Genomic DNA, 18,359 nt, shown 5'->3' with positions numbered 1-18,359 from the left:
AAGTGAGCCTCAAAATGAACCAGGTTCTTCCTGAAGTGAAGCATTCAAAGTATACCACATAAGGGAGATTGTCTGTTGCTGGCCTTGGAGATGGAGGACTTCATTTGTTAAGGAATGTGAGTGGCCTGTAAAAACTGAAACTGTACCCAAGCAGAAGGCTAGCAAGAAAACCCAGACTTCATTTTTTGTTTGTTTTTTTTTTTTCAACCAACAGAACTGAATTTGGCCAATAATCTGAATGAATTTAGATGTAAATTCTTTCACAGAGCCTCCAGAAGAATTCCAGCCTGTATAGCACCTGATTTCTGTCTATGAGACTGGGCAGAAGACTCCATCATGTTAGGTCTGAACTTCTGACTTCAGAAATGTGAGCTAATAACTGGGTGTTATTTAAACCCACCAAGGTTCTGGTAATTCATTATTTATTTATAAATAGTAAATTAAGAAATGGTCCCAAAAAGAAAGAACAGGAGAGAGAGAGAGAGAGAGAGAGAGAGAGAGAGAGATCATTGAGAATTTTCAGACTGATAGACATTAACCACAAACTCAAAGATATTTCATGTAACCCAAGTAACATAAATAAAATGAAAACCACATCTAGGATCTATAAAGTATGAAGAGAAAATCCTAAAAGCACCCAGAGATTGAAGACTGCTTGTGGGGAAATAACTACTAATATAGAATTCCATATCCAGGGAAGTTTTCAGAAATCAAGTGAAATAAAATTCTTCAGGCAGAAAGGAGTATTCCTAAACAAAAGCATGAAAATGTGAGGTGAAGAACAAATATAAGTGCATGTTGACTGAGAAAGGAGCAATTGACAGTAGCAAGCATCATTTAAAATATATGAAAAAATACGACCAACCAACACAAAGATATGAGGTGAGTAAATGAAAATCAATATTCTAAAAATGTTTCTACTCAAAGAGACCCTGAAGGCTTGTTTCTTATAGTCCTTAATGCTTTGAAAGAGATTAACTTCCCCTCCATGGAAACTGAGAGAGGTGCCTGTTGGACTACAGCAGCCTGTGACAGAAGCCCCCAACCCTGCTATTTTATAATGAAAGTACTATTAGCTGCTGAAAAGAACCAGTGCCAGTGAGATCATGAAGAAAAGTCCAAGGTATCAAAAACCTATAAAAGAAAACTTGAGGATTTATGGAACCATGGAGTACACATGAGTTTCAGAGAAGCAAAACTGCCCAAGAATATTATCAGTATAAATAGCAGATACCTATTTTCAGTTTCAGTGAAATTAAAATTTTCAACAGAAACTTTAAAATCTTCAGAGTTACAGTATTTCCTACCACTCTTCCTGTAAACTTCTGCAAAATTTTAAGTGAAGAGCATCCAGTTCTGGCATTTTGACCCTGGTCATTTTATTGAAATTATTTTTTGTGGTATCAATTCTTTCCCATTTGAGATTGATGATAATTCTACCTATTAATTATTCTATTCATATCTCATGTTAATAATCATAAAGTCTGTTATTGTCAGGTTTACTTCAGAGCTGTTTTTCTATCAAAAATGATTGTCCTATTGTATAATTTCTGAACATTTTAATCTTTTGTTCTTAATATTTTATTCTTTCCATTTTTATTAAAGCATCAAAAAGTTTTCACAAAATACGAGTGACTGTTTTATGGATTATTTCTATCATTGCTATCCATTATGAATTAATTATTCCTCACAGAAAGAACAGAAAATTATGAAGAGTTTCTTTAAATAAATGGAAATTCCTAAAAGGGATTCCCTACAACAAAGTGGAGGGTTGGAGTGATGTGGTAAATGGCCTGTTTAGCTCCTAACATCCTACGGGATCAAAATCTCAAGGTCAAACAGTTCTGCTATGTTATGGAGTGATGTGTGCATTTAAAGCATAGGTGGTAGTATACAAAAGCAAGATTTTCCATAAGTTAATAAATTGTTGAAACTGGAAAATTAGCACAAGCAATTTCACTATGCTTCTATATTATATTTGAAACTTTTCATATGAACATATTTTAGAGTTTTAAAATATAATTTTAATATTTAACATTTCAGGAAAATAATTGCTAAAAAGGTTACAAATTATTCAGATGTTATATGCTAATATATATTGTTAATGTATAGTATGATAATTTTACATTCATGTTCAATTAAGAATCTGACGCTACAATATTAAACCATAGGTCAAAGAAAACACTTCTGTAAAGAACTAAGTTATCTTGGCCAGGCATGTCTATTTCTTGTACTAAAATGATCTGTGGGCCAGAGGGAAAAGAAGATTGTTATATAGGTGCAAAATAAAGGATTTCATCTCTGGAAGGAGGTGGCATAATGTTCATGAATCAAGAAATATACCTCCTATCACTCTCTTCCTCCACAAAGGTTTGCAGAGAAAGGAAAGATAAATACATAATTTTAAAGCCTGGGCCCATACTTCTGTGAAATTATTTAAATTTTTCATTGATATATTAGTATAACAGAATTGTGGGCTTCCTTTTGCATATTTGTACATGCAAATAACATAATTCGACCAAATTCATTCCCTGGTACCTCCCTGTCTCCATCCTTCCTCCCTCTCCCATCTCCCTTCCTTTATCTACATGGTCTCTCTTTTTTTTTTTTTTTTTCATGAAATCCTTCTTTTCTTCCCCCTTTTAATCTCCAGCCTCCACCTATGAGAGAAAATGTGTAACAGTTGTCTTCTGAGTCTAGCTTATTTCACTTAACATAATGCTCTTCAGCTCCACTTTCCCAAAAATTATTTTAATTCTTCTTTATAACTATATAAAATTGCATTGTGTATATACACAACATTTTCTTTATCCATTCATCTAATGACAGACATCTAGGCTTATTCCATAACATGGCCACGGTGAAATGTGCTGCTATAAACATGGGAATGTATGTATCTCTAAAGTATGCTGTCCTCAAATCTTTTGTATAGACACTGAAGAGTGTTAAAGCTGGATCATATAGTAGCTCCATTTTTAGTTTTTTGAGGAACTTCCATACAGATTTCCATAGTGGCTATACTAATTTGCATTCCCACCAACCGTGTATTATTAGGGTTTCCTTTCCCCATATCCTTGCTAGCAATTATCGTTACTTGTATTTTTACTGATTGCCTTTCTGACCAGCGTGAAATGGAATCTCAATGTAGTTTTGATTTTACATTTCCATGATGGTTAAATGTTTGAATGTTTTTCATATATTGGATGGCCATTTATACTTTTTCTTTTGAGAATGATCTGTTCAGTTCAATTGCCCATTTACGGTATGGGTTATTTTCTTTCTGATGTTGAGTAGTTTTAGTTCTTCATATAATCTAGATATCCTGTATTAGAGAAGTAGTAGCTTGCAAAGAATTTCTCCCATTCTGTGAGTTCTCTCTTCATGCTTTTGTTTCCTTTGTTGTGCAGAAACTTTTTAGTTTGATGCCATCCTATTAATTGATTCTTTGTATTATTTCCTAAGTTTTAGGAGTTCTAGAGAAGTTCTACAAGATCTTCAAAGAAGAATTGACACCAATACTACTCAAATTATTCCATGAAATAGAAAAGGAAGGAACCCATTCAAACTCATTCTAGGAGTCCTAGGGAGAAAGTCACTATTTAACCATATATCCTGAAATTTTCCCTCTGTATTCTGTTCTAGAATTTGCCAATGTTCTGGCCTCATTCCTAGCTATCTGACCATTTTTAGTTGACTTCTGTGCAGTTTGAGAGATATGGATCAAGTTTCAATTATTTGCATATGGATATCCAGTTTCCCCAGTAAAATTCATTTAAGTCTGTTTTTTCTTTAATTATAGTTTTGGGCAACTTTGTCAAGAATCAAATAAATGTAGCTGTGTGAGTTTGTCTCTATGTCTCCCATTCTGCTCCACTGGTCTGTGTGTCTATTTTTATTCCAGTAGCAAGCTGTTTTTGTTACTATGATTCTGAATTTAAAAGTTGAAATCAATATTGTGATGCTTCTAGCTTTACTGTTTTTGATCAGAATGCTCTGTCAATACTGGGTCTTTTGTTCTTCCATATGAGTTAGAATTTTTTTTTTTTTTTGGGGGGGGAAGATTATCATTGGGATTTTGATGGAGATCACATTGAATCCATAGATCATTTTTGTTAGTATGGCCTTTTTGGCAAAATGAATTCTTCATAGTCATGAACATAGAGGAATTTTCAACTTTTCCTGTCTTCTTTTGTTTCCTCAGTGTTCTAATTTTCACTGAAGAAGTCTTTCACCTTCCTGGTTAGACTTATTTCTAAGTGTTTTCTTTTTTAAAAAATATGTTAGTGCATTATAGTTACGCATGATATTGAATTCATTTGACATAGTTATAAGAGCATGGAATATAATTTGTTCCAACATAGTCCCCTTCCTCTTTCCCTCCTGTCCTCCCTCCTTGTTCCCGTTCCTCTTCTTCTACTGGTCTTTCTTTTATTTATGTATAGTTTTTCTTTTTAATTAGTGCATTGTAAATATACTTAAATGTGAAAGTCACTGTGGTATATTCACATATGTATATAGGATAGTTGTGTCAGTCTCATTCCACCATTCCTCCCTTTTCTTGTGCCTCCTCCCTCCTTCTCATAACCTCTTCCACTACTTCACTGGTCTCTCTGCCATTTTTATGTGATTTTCCCTCCTTTTTTTCCCTCTGTATTTTGGTCTAACTTCTGCATATGAGAGAAAACATTCAACTCTTGACTTTCTAGGTCTGGCTCATTTCACTTAGCATGATATTTTCCAGCTGCATCCATTTACCAGCAAATGCCATAATTTCATTCTTCTTTATGGCTGAGTAAAATTCTACTGTGTATATATACCACATTTTATTTATCCATTCATCTTTTGATGGTCATCTAATGCTGGTTCCATAGGTTGGCTATTTTTTTATGAAAAAAATGTTTTTATTATTTAAATGCCTATAAAATAATGAAACATTTGAATAAAAATTTAACAACATAAAATTCAAAATATGTAAGTAGTAAATTGTATGAGATAAACACAAACACTAGAAGAAATATAAGTATACAGTTCTTAGATTCTTTTTATTGTTTTTTTAATATATGAACATAGGGAAGTTATGAGGTTGGCTATTGTGAATTGTGTTGCTATTCAAAATGGCTGTATCTCTATAATATGCAATGGTTCTATCCCTACAGTATACAAGATAAAACTAATTCCAAAATCAGTAGAAGACAGGAAATAATTAAAATCAGAGCCAAAATTAATGAACTTGAAAATGAAAATAATGCAAAGGATCAATGTAGCAAAGATTCCCTGATAAGTGAATGATGATATATAATGGGGTTGGGGGTGGGGGGGTGAGAGAAGAATGAAGGAACTTTAGATTACATAGAGGGAAATGAGAGGGAGGAGGGGGCAGGGGTATGAAAGATGGTGGAATGAAACAGACATCATTACCCTATGTACATGTATGATTACACCAATGGTATGAATATCATGCACAACCCTAGAAATGAAAATTTGTACCCCATTTGTGTACAATGAATCAAAATGCAGTCTGTAAAAATAAAAAATAATTTTTAAAAAATTGGTCCTTTAAAAAGATAAGCAAGATTGATAAACATTTAGCCCAACAAATCAAAAGAAAGAGAAAACCCAAATTAACAAAGGAAGTATCACCAGACACTACTGAAATCCGGCAGATCATAAAAAACTATTTGAAAATTTATACTCCAGTAAGCTAGAAAATCTCAAGGAAAATTACAGATACCTAGAGACATATGACCATTAAACCATGAGAATATAGAAAACTTAAACAGCAATGAATTTGAAGCAGCTATTTAAAGTCTCCAAACAAAGAAAAGCCTACGACCAGATGGATTCTCGGCTGAGTTCTATCAGAACTTTAAAAAAGAACCAGTGTTAATCCTCCTCAAATTATTCCATGAAATAGAAAAGGAGAGAACACTGCCAAATTCATTCTACAAAAGCAGTATCACCCTGATACCAAAACCAAAGACACCAAACAATCAAGGAAAGAAAATTTTTGACCCATATCCCTGATCAGATGCAAAAATTCATAATAAAATATTGACAAACCACATTCAAAAACACATTTAGAATATATTATACCATAATGAGTGGGTTTAACCCCAGGGACATAAGGTTGGTTCAACATACATAAATCTATAACTGTACACCACATAGAGTTAAAGACAAGAATCACATGAACTCAATAGATGCAGAAAAAGTGCTTGACAAAGTTCAGCACCCATTCATGTTTAAAACACCACAGAAACTAGGGATAGAAGGAACTTATCTCTACATTGTAAAAGTGATTGAAGACAAACTCAAGGCCAACATCATACTTAGTCAAGAAAAACTGAAAGCATTTGATCTAATAACAGGAATAAGACAAAAATGCCCACCCATGTCACTCCTCTTCAACATAGTCCTTGAAACTCTAGCCCTATAGGATCAGGCAAGAGAAGGAAATTAAAGCAAAATCAATAGAAAAAGAAGTCAAATTATCTCTGTTTGCTGATGATATGATCCTATATTTAGAAGACACCAACCCCCTCAAAAAAGAATCCACCATATGACTTCCAGAGCTTATAAACAAATCTAACAAAGTGCAGCGTACAAGATCAACATAAATAAATTGATTGCTTTCCTATGCTGCAATAAAAAATCTGCTGAAAAAGAAATTAGGAAAACTATCCCATTCACAACAACCTCAAAAAAAAATTGCAATTTTATTAGACAGCAGAGCTTGCTTTTCTGAAACTCATTGGGAAGTCTGCAGATCACTGGAGAGTAGCATCCTCTCCCTACCGAGCCATGATGTACCTGGCACTGGTGCGAACTATTCCTTTTCTTAATTCTCTTTCTCTTCTAAAAATCAACATTTCTGTTTTTTTCCTGGTTGCTGGTTGTCTGAATCATCTTCACGTGCTTCCCCAAAGCCTTCCTACCTCACTCATCATGTAGCTACAAAGGATATTTCATCTTAATCTTGGAGAGTATCTATTACATGGGTTTTTCTAGTGCACCATTTTTCTGAATCTGCCCCTATGTGACATTTAAAAGGTCAAAATTGAAAAAGCTATTCATGCAACTTTGGATTTAAAAAAAAAAAATTAAAGCACAGTCAAAACAATAGTCAATTGCTCTTCATGAGAGAGTAAGGAACAGAACAAGGCTTGGGTGGCAGAAGGCTTAGACAATAGTAAATCTGATGTTAATGCAGCAAAGATGAGCAAATATGGGAGTTTTAAAATGGTTTCACTTCATGAAATGCCAAAGGACAGAAAGGAAAGCATATATTCAATTTGAAGTCACTTATATTTCTGCCATATGAACTTTTTATAATACTTTTCTGAAATGTCTGATATGCTTTATAAGAGTGCTCATGTATATGGGGAATTCAAGGTAAACAATAAAAGGACTAATTTCCATATATGGGTTAGTGTTGGGCAAAATTAGATAAACAGGAAGAATGTATAGAGTAAGCATTTTGAATTCCTTGGCAGAAGCAAAATCTGAGCAAAAGACTATCAAAAAGAAGCACTGATCAATCCCTTGGTGTGATGATAAAGATTGCAAGTTTTTTTTGGGGCTGGGTGGGACTGATGGGGAGCATAGCACTGAGGCAAACTGTGAAATTTGAAGACAAAATGCTCTCTTGGGTGGTTTCTTCCTACTTTGCTATCACCAGAAATAAATGACAATCACTCACTGCTTTAAATTTATGAAATCAGGATTATAGAGGCACATTATAGTGTAGGAATATCTCTTCTACACTCGATTTCCATAAGAAAAATTTATGGAAATATAAAATAGATTTTCCAAAAATTTTATAGAGTCAGGAGTACAATATAAACATTATTTACAATTTGAAAATGTTACTGGAGAAGAATAAAAATAATTTAAAAAAAACAATTACCTTTACGTTGTTTATATTTTTAGAATCAGTACAGCCTGCAAAGCAGGGAGAAAAATATTCAATATCATCTCTTCCACAGACAGATGAGTATGATGAAGATGAGCATCTACAATTTTCATTGCAGGGAGCTGTGAGGTTTCTCAACTGACCTGTTCTATAAAAACAAGATTTAATATCATTATAATACCATTGTTTTATAATTAATGTATACATCAAGATCAATGAGAACCCTAAAATACACTTATTGAAATAATTTCTTTCTTAAGAATTTCACTAGGGTATAAGTGATATTCCATAAAAAGCACATTTAAAAACATACCATTTGTGATTTTTTGACACATGCATACACTTGTGAAACTACCATTGTAATCCTATTGACAAATATAATTATCACTCCCCAAAGTTTCCTTATGCCCCTTTATAAACACTTTACATCCTGATTTTTACTGGTCAACCTTCATTACTCATTAGTTTGCATTTTCTAAGATTTTATGAAATGGAATCAAACACTATATATAAATTCCTAGCCTTCTTTCACACAACCGATCTTTTTTTCCACACTAACTTGGTTTTTTAACCTTTTTTGCAATTTATTTATTCTAATTAGTCACAATGAGTCTTTATTCGGTCTTTTTATGGTAAAATACGTCCGTGGGTTTTAAGTAAATATTAAGGAGTAAAATATTCAGATCATGTGATAGGTGTTTTGACATTTTAAGAAACTATCAGTTTTCCAAAGTTGTTGTGGTATTTTACATTCCTATCAGCATATTCAAGAAATCCAATTGTTCTCCACATTTCTCTTCAACACTTGGTATGATCTTTTGTTACCTTGAGACATTTTAATAGGTTAACATTTTCATATTATCATATTGAAAATGTGTTTTTAATAAACATTTTTCTAGTGACTGTTGATGTTGATTTTATTCTCATCTGGTTATTTTCCATCTGCATTCATTTGATTAAATGTCTGTTTGAATCTTTTGTCCATTTAGATTGGTTATTTTCTTATTTCTAAGCAATGAACGTGCTTCACATATTCTGGAAACAAGTCTTTTCTTAGTTATCTGAATTTCAAATGTTGTTTTGAAGCCTATGGCTTGATTTTTGTTCCGTAAAGGTCTTTCAAAAAGTAGGGTTCCCTATTATGTGACTTGACATTTTCCCTTGATGCTTTTGAAATTCTTTGTCTTTAACATTTGATAGCTTAATTACATTGTGCTTTGGAGAGGCTTTGTCTAGGTTGCATTTAATTGGGAGTCTTTGAGCTTCCCAGAACTGAATGTTTGTATTTCTCATAAAACCTGGCAAGTTTTCAGCTATCATTTTGTGAAATATGGTTTCTGTACATTTTTCTCTTACTCTCCTTCCTTGGATCTCTGACCAGGCAGACATTTGTATGCCTAATGGGATTCCACTCATCCTGTAAAATTTTTTTTTGTTGTTTTTATTATCTTTTCTCTCAAAATGGGCTAATTCACTTTATCTAGATGAAGCTAGTTCTGCCGTCTTCTACCCTATTACAAACTTCATGAATATTGTTCATTGTGTTTATGGATTAGAAACAATTTTAATGAAAAGCAACTAATAAAATAAAATTGCTGATCATTTTGCTTTGGCCAAAAGTACAAAATTAAAAGGTTGATGAATGAGTACAACATTGGATTTACATAAGATTAAGAAGCTATTATGTGCTATTTTATGATAGGGTGACTTATCAGTAGTGATCCTGTACTACATATCTAAAAACAACAACCAACCATACAAGCAAAAACCAAACTCAAAGAACAGAGCAGAATGCTGGCTGTCAGAGAAGTGTTATGGCTGAAATGGGAAGATGGTGATCACAGGGTACAAAGCCTCAGTCGCACAGGAGGAATTGATGTTTTTCTTTCATATATATTGCACAATACTGTAAACATACTGAATCATAATGCACTATGCATTTCAAAACTGCTAAGAAAGTAAATTTCAAAAGTTCTTCCTACAAAAAATATGAGTATTTGAGGTAGCAAAGAGGGGGATTCGCTTGATTTTGATTGTTATTACATATTGTATTCATAGTTTGTATACTTAGTCTCCCATAAATACATACAATTATAGCTTGTCAATTTACAATTTAAAAAAACTAAAAAAAGAATTCTAAATTTTACACCAAAAATACAAAGAACCCAATTAATAAATCGGCCAAGGAACTAGACAGACACTTTATAGAAGAAGACATATAGGTGATTAACAAATATATGAAAAAAGTTCAACATCTCTAGTAATTAGAGAAATGCAAATTAAAGCAACTCTAAGATTTCATCTTACTCCAATTAGAATGGCTATTATCAAGAACACAAGCAATAACAGGTGTTGGTGTGGATGTGGGGAAAAAGGCACACTTGATACATTGTTGGTGGAGTTGCAAATTGGTGCAGCCACTCTGGAAAGCAGTGTGGAGAGTCTCAGAAAACTTGGAATGGACCCATATTTTGACCCAGTTATCCCATTCCATGGTTTATACCCAAAGAACTTAAAATTAGTATACTACAGTAACACAGGCACATCAGTTTTTATAGCAGCTCAATTCACAATAACTAGATTGTGGAACCAACCTAGATGCCCTTCAACAGATGAATGGATAAAGAAAATGTGATACGTATACACAATGGAATATTATTCAGCCATAGAGAAGAATAAAATTATGGCATTTGCAGGTAAATGGATGGAATTGGAGAATATCCTGCTAAGTGAAATAAGCCAATCCCAAAAAACCAAGGGCCAAATGTTTTCCCTGATAAGTGGATGAAGATACACAATGGGGGTTGGGGGTAGGAGGTAAGAGAAGAATGGAGGAACTTCAGATTATATAGCGGGAAATGAAAGGCGGGGTATGAAAGATGGTGGAGTGAGACAGACATCATGTTCATACATGATAACATGAATGGCATGAATCTACATCGAGTACAACCATAGAAATGAAAAGTTGTAGTCCATTTGTGTACAAAGAATCAAAATGCAGTCTGTAAAAATTAAAAAAAAGTGAGTAATATTTGAGGAGATAGACATGTTTAATCTGATTGCCCAGTGTAGACATGAATCAAAAATCACAGGTACCACATTAATTTGAATGATTTTTGTTTTTATGTAAAAGTTTAGAACAAATTTAACTTTAAAAATAAGAGTTTTTAGGAAAACGGATGAATAAATGCTTGTAACAAGTTTATCCCAAATTCTGTACTATCCTCTTATATACTAAAATTACAAATTTTTCACCAAATATGTAGCTCCACAGAAAGAAAAATAATTTTCTAAACTAATCATATATATGTTTACTATATATGATCTAAGACCTGGTCAATATATATATATCAGTATGTTTCTCTTCTGAAATTTTTCTTAATACATTATTTTTGCCTTATAATAGCTGGAAAGGAGACATAATGCCTTGAAATCTTCCAACTAGGGATCTTGATCCATAAAACGATAGTAAGTGTTAAGGCAATGCAGGGTAGGGCAATGAAGCTGGAAAAACCCTGCTTCTTTGTTGACATGAAGCACAAATCCAGTCATTTTCTAATTTCATTAAGATTTCTTGAAGAGATAAAAGCAAAATGAAATTATTTTTCAAGACTCCCTTTTTGGGGAGTGTACCATCCATTCTTGGTATTTTGCTCTTTTGACAATAAAAACAATAAAAAAAAATATAAAACAATAAAAACAAGCTCTTCGGGGTTTGTAAAAATTTCTATTAAGATTTGTATTAGGATTATAAGGAACTGATGTTAATTTGTAGGATAGTGCTATTTTTAAAATATCTTCTTCAAATATAGTAACATTTATATTAACATTTTATAGTTTTCCTTTTGTTTAGATATCGTTTCATGCATGTCAGTGAAGTTTTTCTTTATCAAGGTTTTGCACATCTCTCATAGATTTATTTCTAGATATCCTAATGTGATAATTTATGAAGAAAATTTTTCCATAAAAATTGTATATTTTTCCATTTGTTTCTTGATAGAATAAGGAAATAGTTAATTCTTAGTGTACTTGTGTCCAGGAATTTTCAACCAAATATGAATTCTCCAATTGTAAATGCACATGAATTTTCAGTTTGCAAATATTTTCTTCACTCTATAGCACATCATTTCACCTAGTTAGAGTGCAGTCCTTTGCATAGCAAGAATATTTCATTTTGATAAAGTCTAATTTGTTATTTTTTTCTTTTATGAAAAAACTTGTTGTTATGTCTAAGAACTCCTCACCTACTTTTGTCCCAGGAATTTTCTACTTTGTTTCTACAAGTTTAATAGTTTTTCATTTAAATCTATGATACATATTAATCTATGATTCAGAAAAATTTGTATAATGAGTAAAGCTTAAGTCACATTTATGACCTGTGAATATCCAATAGCACTTATATTTGTTGAACACTGGTCTGTCATTAGCTACTCCGGATAGCTGGAAGTAGAAATCTTATTCTCTTTGCTTATTTTATTTGCTCAATCCATTGATTTTCAATTCCAGTTTTGTAACCTAATAATATCAATCTCTGCAGAATTCTTTGAATTTATGTACATTTGGTTTAAAAGAGATACTCTTTTTAGTTTCATTATCTGATGTCCATAAGAAAGCAGACAATCCAATTCAAGAACACAAGGTAAAATTACCATGTAAAGAAGTTAGTACCATTCCCCCTACTTGCTACCCACCCTAACACAAAATTTTACTTTTATGTTCTGAGTCATTTTAATGTGCATGTTCTCTATTAATTTATGACTATCTGAGCAGTCAACACCAGATCTCATAATATTTTTGACCTTAAAATGAAAATTAAAACTGTGTCTTGTAATTCTTTTACATGCCTAATAATTCTAGGAATGACATAAACATGTAAGCATTACTGGATACAAAATTAATTGCCTGAGAAATATGCTTATGGGTTCTTATTTGAAAACTGAATGAACAAAATTGTATTTACCCATCATAATTTTCATTGATTCCAGCAAACTGGACTGGATGGCAGTGTACAAAAATTATAAGTGTAATAAATATAATTGTCATAAGAGATGTAATGATAATAAATCTCATAAGGGCTTTACAGGACATTTGTAACTTGGACACAATGACACCTCCCAGAAACTGGCCAAGTGCACATCCTGGAATTAAAATAATCCCTAAAAAAAAAGAGGAAAAAAATAACATTAAAAAAATAAGCAGCTGAAATTATAGAGAATTCGTACATTGATAAATTCTCCTCTGTTTTAACATACATCAAGAACAGATTTTAAAAAGTTAAAGGCATGATAAATATCTTAACAAACCTGAACCTTATGAAAAATACAAACTTCTGAGTAGGGCTGAAGTCATGGGGGTGATAGGCTCTTGAACAGTATGGTAGTATTTTACTCCTACACACTGAAGGCATTTAAGATGTACCAGGAACTTGACTCATGCCAACTGAAATTAGGAGTTGTTTTATTGAACACCATTATTAGCTGCTCTCTGGGTTCATGTATTATTTCAAGAGGCATGATAAAAATGACAGGAGATCTCAAACAGATATTTGTGAACAAGAACTGAACCAAGTCACCCACTGGATCTATAAATTGATGTTCAAATTGACAGTGTCAAAACAAATTGGGGCTCCAGAATAGTCATCATAAGATATTGTTTTCCATTTAAACATGACAATTAGATGAAGGAAAATACAAGAAAGGAGAAAAGGAGGAAAGAGAGAAAGAAAAATATAATAACAAAATTATCAGATGAAGCTAGCACAGTAAATGCATACATTGATGCAATTTTCTCTGCTACAAATACATAGCAATGGTAGATTTAAATCAGAATACAGCAAAAAAATTTAATACCAAAAACATCAGATGAAATTTATGTCATAGAAGATCTAATAAAGACTAGAAAATAGTAAACAATTTCAGAATGTTAAAAAAGATGTAACAATGAAGAAGCAAATAACATAAAATGAAGAAGTAAATGAAATGGGGAAAGAATAAATTAGGCAGATAAAGAAAGAACAAATAAAGAGTCTGGACATTAAGACACATAATTGTTTAAATAAAAATTTAGGTGGAGACAAAAGTTGCAGTAGAGACACTAGCAATGGTTTGTTTCTACACAGGATGGAAACAAAGCAACAGGTGTGTGACTACTCATGGAGATAAGGGGCTGTGGCTTAGAACGGGAAAATGAAGGCATAGGAAATGAAACTTGGTAGGTTCCAAGACTAAGAAAATAACAAAACAAGCGGAATATCCCAGCCCCTGGCAACAGCCACCTAGGTTGGGGGAAGGGGACTGATTCCTTAATGGGGGGCAGAGGTGAAACAGTGTAGCCCAAAACACTGCACCCTGCAAATGAATTAAATAAATTGGTGACCTGAAGTCTACACAAGGAGCAATCTTCAAAGAAGTAATTGTACCATGGAACCAAACTAGATGCCCTTCAACAGATGTATGAAGAAAATGTGGTCCATATACACAGTGGAATCTCAGCCATAAAGAAGAATAAAATTATGGCATTTGCAGGTAAATGGATGGAACTACAGAATATCATGCTAAGTGAAATAAGCCAATCTCAAAAAACCAAAGGTTGAATGTTTTCTCTGATAAGCAGATGCTGATCCATGGTGGGGGATGGTGTGTAGGGAAGAATGAAGGAACTTTGGATTATGCACAGGGGAGTAAGGGGAAGCCTCGGGTGGTGGGGATGGGAAGGACGGTAGAATGAGATAGACATTATTACCCTATATACATGTATGATTACACTATGTACATATATGATTACACTACTGGTGTGACTCAGAACCATGTACAGCCAAAGGAATGACAAGTTATGCTCCATTTGTGTAAAAATGTGTCAAAATGCACTCTACTGTCATGAATAACCAATTAGAACAAATTTAAAAATTAATTAACTAATTTAAAAAAAGAAGTAATTGTATCTCTCAGCAAAGTCTAAGAGTTCTATAGCCCGGAGTCATCTTAAGGAAGTTCCTGCTCTTAAGGACTTAACTGCTCTGGGGATCAAAAAACATAGCATAATCACATCTCAGGGTCCCCTTGAACACAGGGCCAGTTTGGGTAGATAAGAGCCACATAGGACAGCTCTAGCTTGGGGGAGCGTCCTTAACATAAGATCACCGAGAGGTTTATTCTGCAGGGAACACAGGCTGCAAGGGAAAGGGGAGAGGAGAGGAGGGCATAGCTGTTCAGCAACGCTGCCCTCTGTGACATGAAGTAATATCACAAACTACTGGTGTGGCTACAAGTGCGGCCAAGTCTAAAAGTGCCAGGATCAGGGCTGGCAAATCATCAAGTTTCTGCAAGCCTCTCCCAAACACCGAACTTGGTGGGGTTCAATTGCCTCTGCAATCCTTGGAGGCATTCTGGGGATCAGCCGTGGCTTGTACATTTGCCACGCCCCCAGGCACACATATTAGCTTCCTCCAGGGCTCACATGTGCCCACCCCGTGCAGTCCACATTCTACCACACCTCAGTTGCTGCAAAGGTCTTGCTGTAATCATGAAATTGGCCATGCCCCAGGTGCACAGACTAAAACCCTCTGGAGAGAAAATACCCTGGGTGGAGTCAACATTATCTTAACATGTAATTTCAGGGTACAGCCTGCATTCTGCCTCAGCTACTTTGGCAAGACCTGAGAGGAATGAAAATGAGCTGCAGCTACGACCTATTACCCACCTTCATACCTAGCAGATTACAATCTTAGGAGACCCCAAGAAACATATTCAAAGCACCTCAGTTAAGAGAATTTTTTTTTACTTGATTTTCCCTCTGTCAATTCTATCTTTTGTTATGATTGCTTTTTGATTCTGTTTTATCTTATTTTTTTATTCTTTAGTTGTATTTTCCCTTTTCTTTCCCACTTTCCCTTTCTTCCTTTCATTTTTGATTTCTATTTCTATTATTTTCCCTCTTCATACTCTTTCTTATTTATTTTTATTTTTTAATTGTGTATGTGTGTGTGTGTTTCCAGTGCTGGGTATTGAACCCAGGGCTTCATGCACACTGGGCAGGTGTTCTGCCTATGACTACCTCACATATTAGATGAGAGGAATTAAACCCTGCTTTAGCCACAACTGTCCCACTGAAACCCTAAAGGGCACTTCTATTTAAAGAAAACAAGAGACATAAGCTACCAGTTGTCAACTTGTCCCCAGATGGGTACAGAGAGATGGAAGCTTCAGTGTGGCCTCTGGGCAGATAACCCCCACAGTAGCAGCATAGAGGGAAAACAAAGTGGCATATGGCACTGCATGGATGTGGATCCTCTATGTTGGTTGCATCTACACAGGTCACATTGGACAGAGCTGATAAGTCTGAAGGTTAGTCCCTCAGAGGGGGAGATATATTTCCAGCATGTCCCTCTCCCCATAAAGCAACCAGATCTATAAAAATCTTCAGCTATGGGACAAGAATTTGTGGCCCTTCAGTGCAACTGAACCAGCATCAGGATCACTTTCAAGTACTAGAGCTATTATAAGCAGCACCTGTGTAAATCCCTAACCTATCATAGGTTATAATAGGAGTAATCATGCAGGGTACAACCCACATACTTTTCTGCCTACACCATATCTGTCTGAAGAACCAGAGTGTTCCCACTCTTTCAAGACCCGTAGAGATAGTAGTTCTCGGCAACCCTGACAAAATACATTCTGAACGGAAACTAGGGAGTCTAGTTTGAAATTAATTCAAGACTACTCAAAACAAAACAACAATGAAAAAAAAAAAAAAAAAAAACCGTACCCAAGGTCATATGGAGAGAAGAAAGCCACATACCATGAAGGCCAACACACAGAAGTAGAAGAGATGTTCATCCCAACAGACGCAAAAATCTCAACCAAAAACATGAGAAAGATGAGAAAACCAGGGAATATGTCATCCCCTAAAATTCAGAATTTCCATGGTAACAGAATCCTAAATATCAAAATGACTGAAATACTTGATAAAGATTTCAAAGTAATGATTTCTTGAAAAGTTCAATGTATTCCAAGAGAGTATAGATAAACAACTGACTTAATCAAGGAACATAATGCAAGATGTCAATGAAATTTTAAATAAAATGATAGATTACAAAAAAGAATCAAAAAAATCTTGGAAATGTAAATTTTAATTATTCAAATAAAAATACTCAGTTGAAAGGCTCACAAATAGACTAGAGTGAATGGAAGGAAGAATATCAAAACTTGAAGACAAGTCTGATAAAATATCACATTCAGATGATGATAAAGAAAAAATAAGAAAGAACACACATACATATACTCTGGGATACCATTAAAAAACCAAAACGTGTAATCAGAATAGACAAGGGAGAAGTGTTACAGACTGATAGCAAAGAAAACCTGCTTAATGAAATACTGGCAGAAAGTTTCACAAATCTTGGTAAAGACAAGGACATTAAAGTACAAGAGGCATTTAGAAACCCAAATACTCATAACTAGAAAAGTATCTGTCTGTGGTATATGGTTAAAGTGCTAAAAGTACAGGGCAAGAAAAGAACAACAAAGTCTTCAGGAGAGAAGCCAAGTCATATTTAAAGGCAGACACATTAGACTAAAATCAGATCTCACAGCAGAAACTCTACAGGTCAGGAGGGCATAAAATGATGTATTTCATGTTTTTGAAGGAAAAAAAAAAAAAAACTGCCAATCAGCACAGTTATCTTTCAGAATAAGAAAAAATAAAAGCCTTTCAAGAAAAGCATTAATGAAGGAATTCATGAACACTAGCAGAATAAAAAACATTTAAGGAACTTCTATACCCAGAAGAAGAAGAAAGAAGGTCACAATTATGAAAGCATGTGAAAGAATAAATCCCACCAGAAGACTAAACATACAAATGAAAAATAGGAAAGAATCAAATATTATCAATGCAATAAACCATCAAATTTCTGAGGAAAAATAAGTGAACAATAAAAGAACACAGAATATTCAAAACCACCTGAAGAAAAACAATAAAATGGCAAGAATAATAATAACTCTGAATGTAAATGATCTTAATTTCTTCAGTGGAAGACACAATCTGGCTGGGTAAATTGAAAAGCAGGATGCATATGTTGCCTACAAATAACCTACCTCACCTGCAAAGGCAAACATAGATTTAAAGTAAAAGGATGAAAATGATATACCACATAAATAAGAGTGGTAGTAATAATTAAACTATATCTGAGAAAATGGGCTTTAAAATATCAAACAAGGGAAAAGTTCATCAAAAATGTATAATTATAATAAACATATGCACAAAATGTTTGCACACACAATTTTATAGAACAAACATTACCAGATATAAAGGGAGAGAGATAGACCCCAATACAATAATACTCTCACCAATAGATACCTCACTACATCAAAAAAAAAAAAAAAAAATCAACAAAGAATCATCAAAGTTAAATTACAAAATAGATCCAATGGAATTAGCAGACATCTCCAAA

At 33.8% G+C, this 18,359-nt stretch overlaps 1 protein-coding gene across 1 annotated transcript in view; it reads right to left on the bottom strand.

Annotated features, from left to right (window-relative positions):
- SLCO6A1 (solute carrier organic anion transporter family member 6A1) overlaps positions 1-18,359 on the bottom strand; it is a gene marked incomplete at both ends in the record, with an annotated part of 102,377 nt that overhangs the window by 30,478 nt on the left and 53,540 nt on the right. Inside the window, 2 exons of the mRNA XM_079145162.1 lie at positions 7,907-8,060; positions 12,873-13,068. Of these exons, the coding sequence (XP_079001288.1) occupies positions 7,907-8,060; positions 12,873-13,068 (350 nt within the window). The remainder of the gene's footprint in view (positions 1-7,906; positions 8,061-12,872; positions 13,069-18,359) is intronic.

The sequence above is a fragment of the Sciurus vulgaris genome (genome assembly GCF_902686455.1).
Source record: "Sciurus vulgaris genome assembly, chromosome: 6".
Classification (NCBI taxonomy): Eukaryota; Metazoa; Chordata; class Mammalia; order Rodentia; family Sciuridae; genus Sciurus; species Sciurus vulgaris.
Note: the sequence above shows the minus strand (reverse complement) of the source record. Positions and strands in the feature narration are given on the sequence as shown.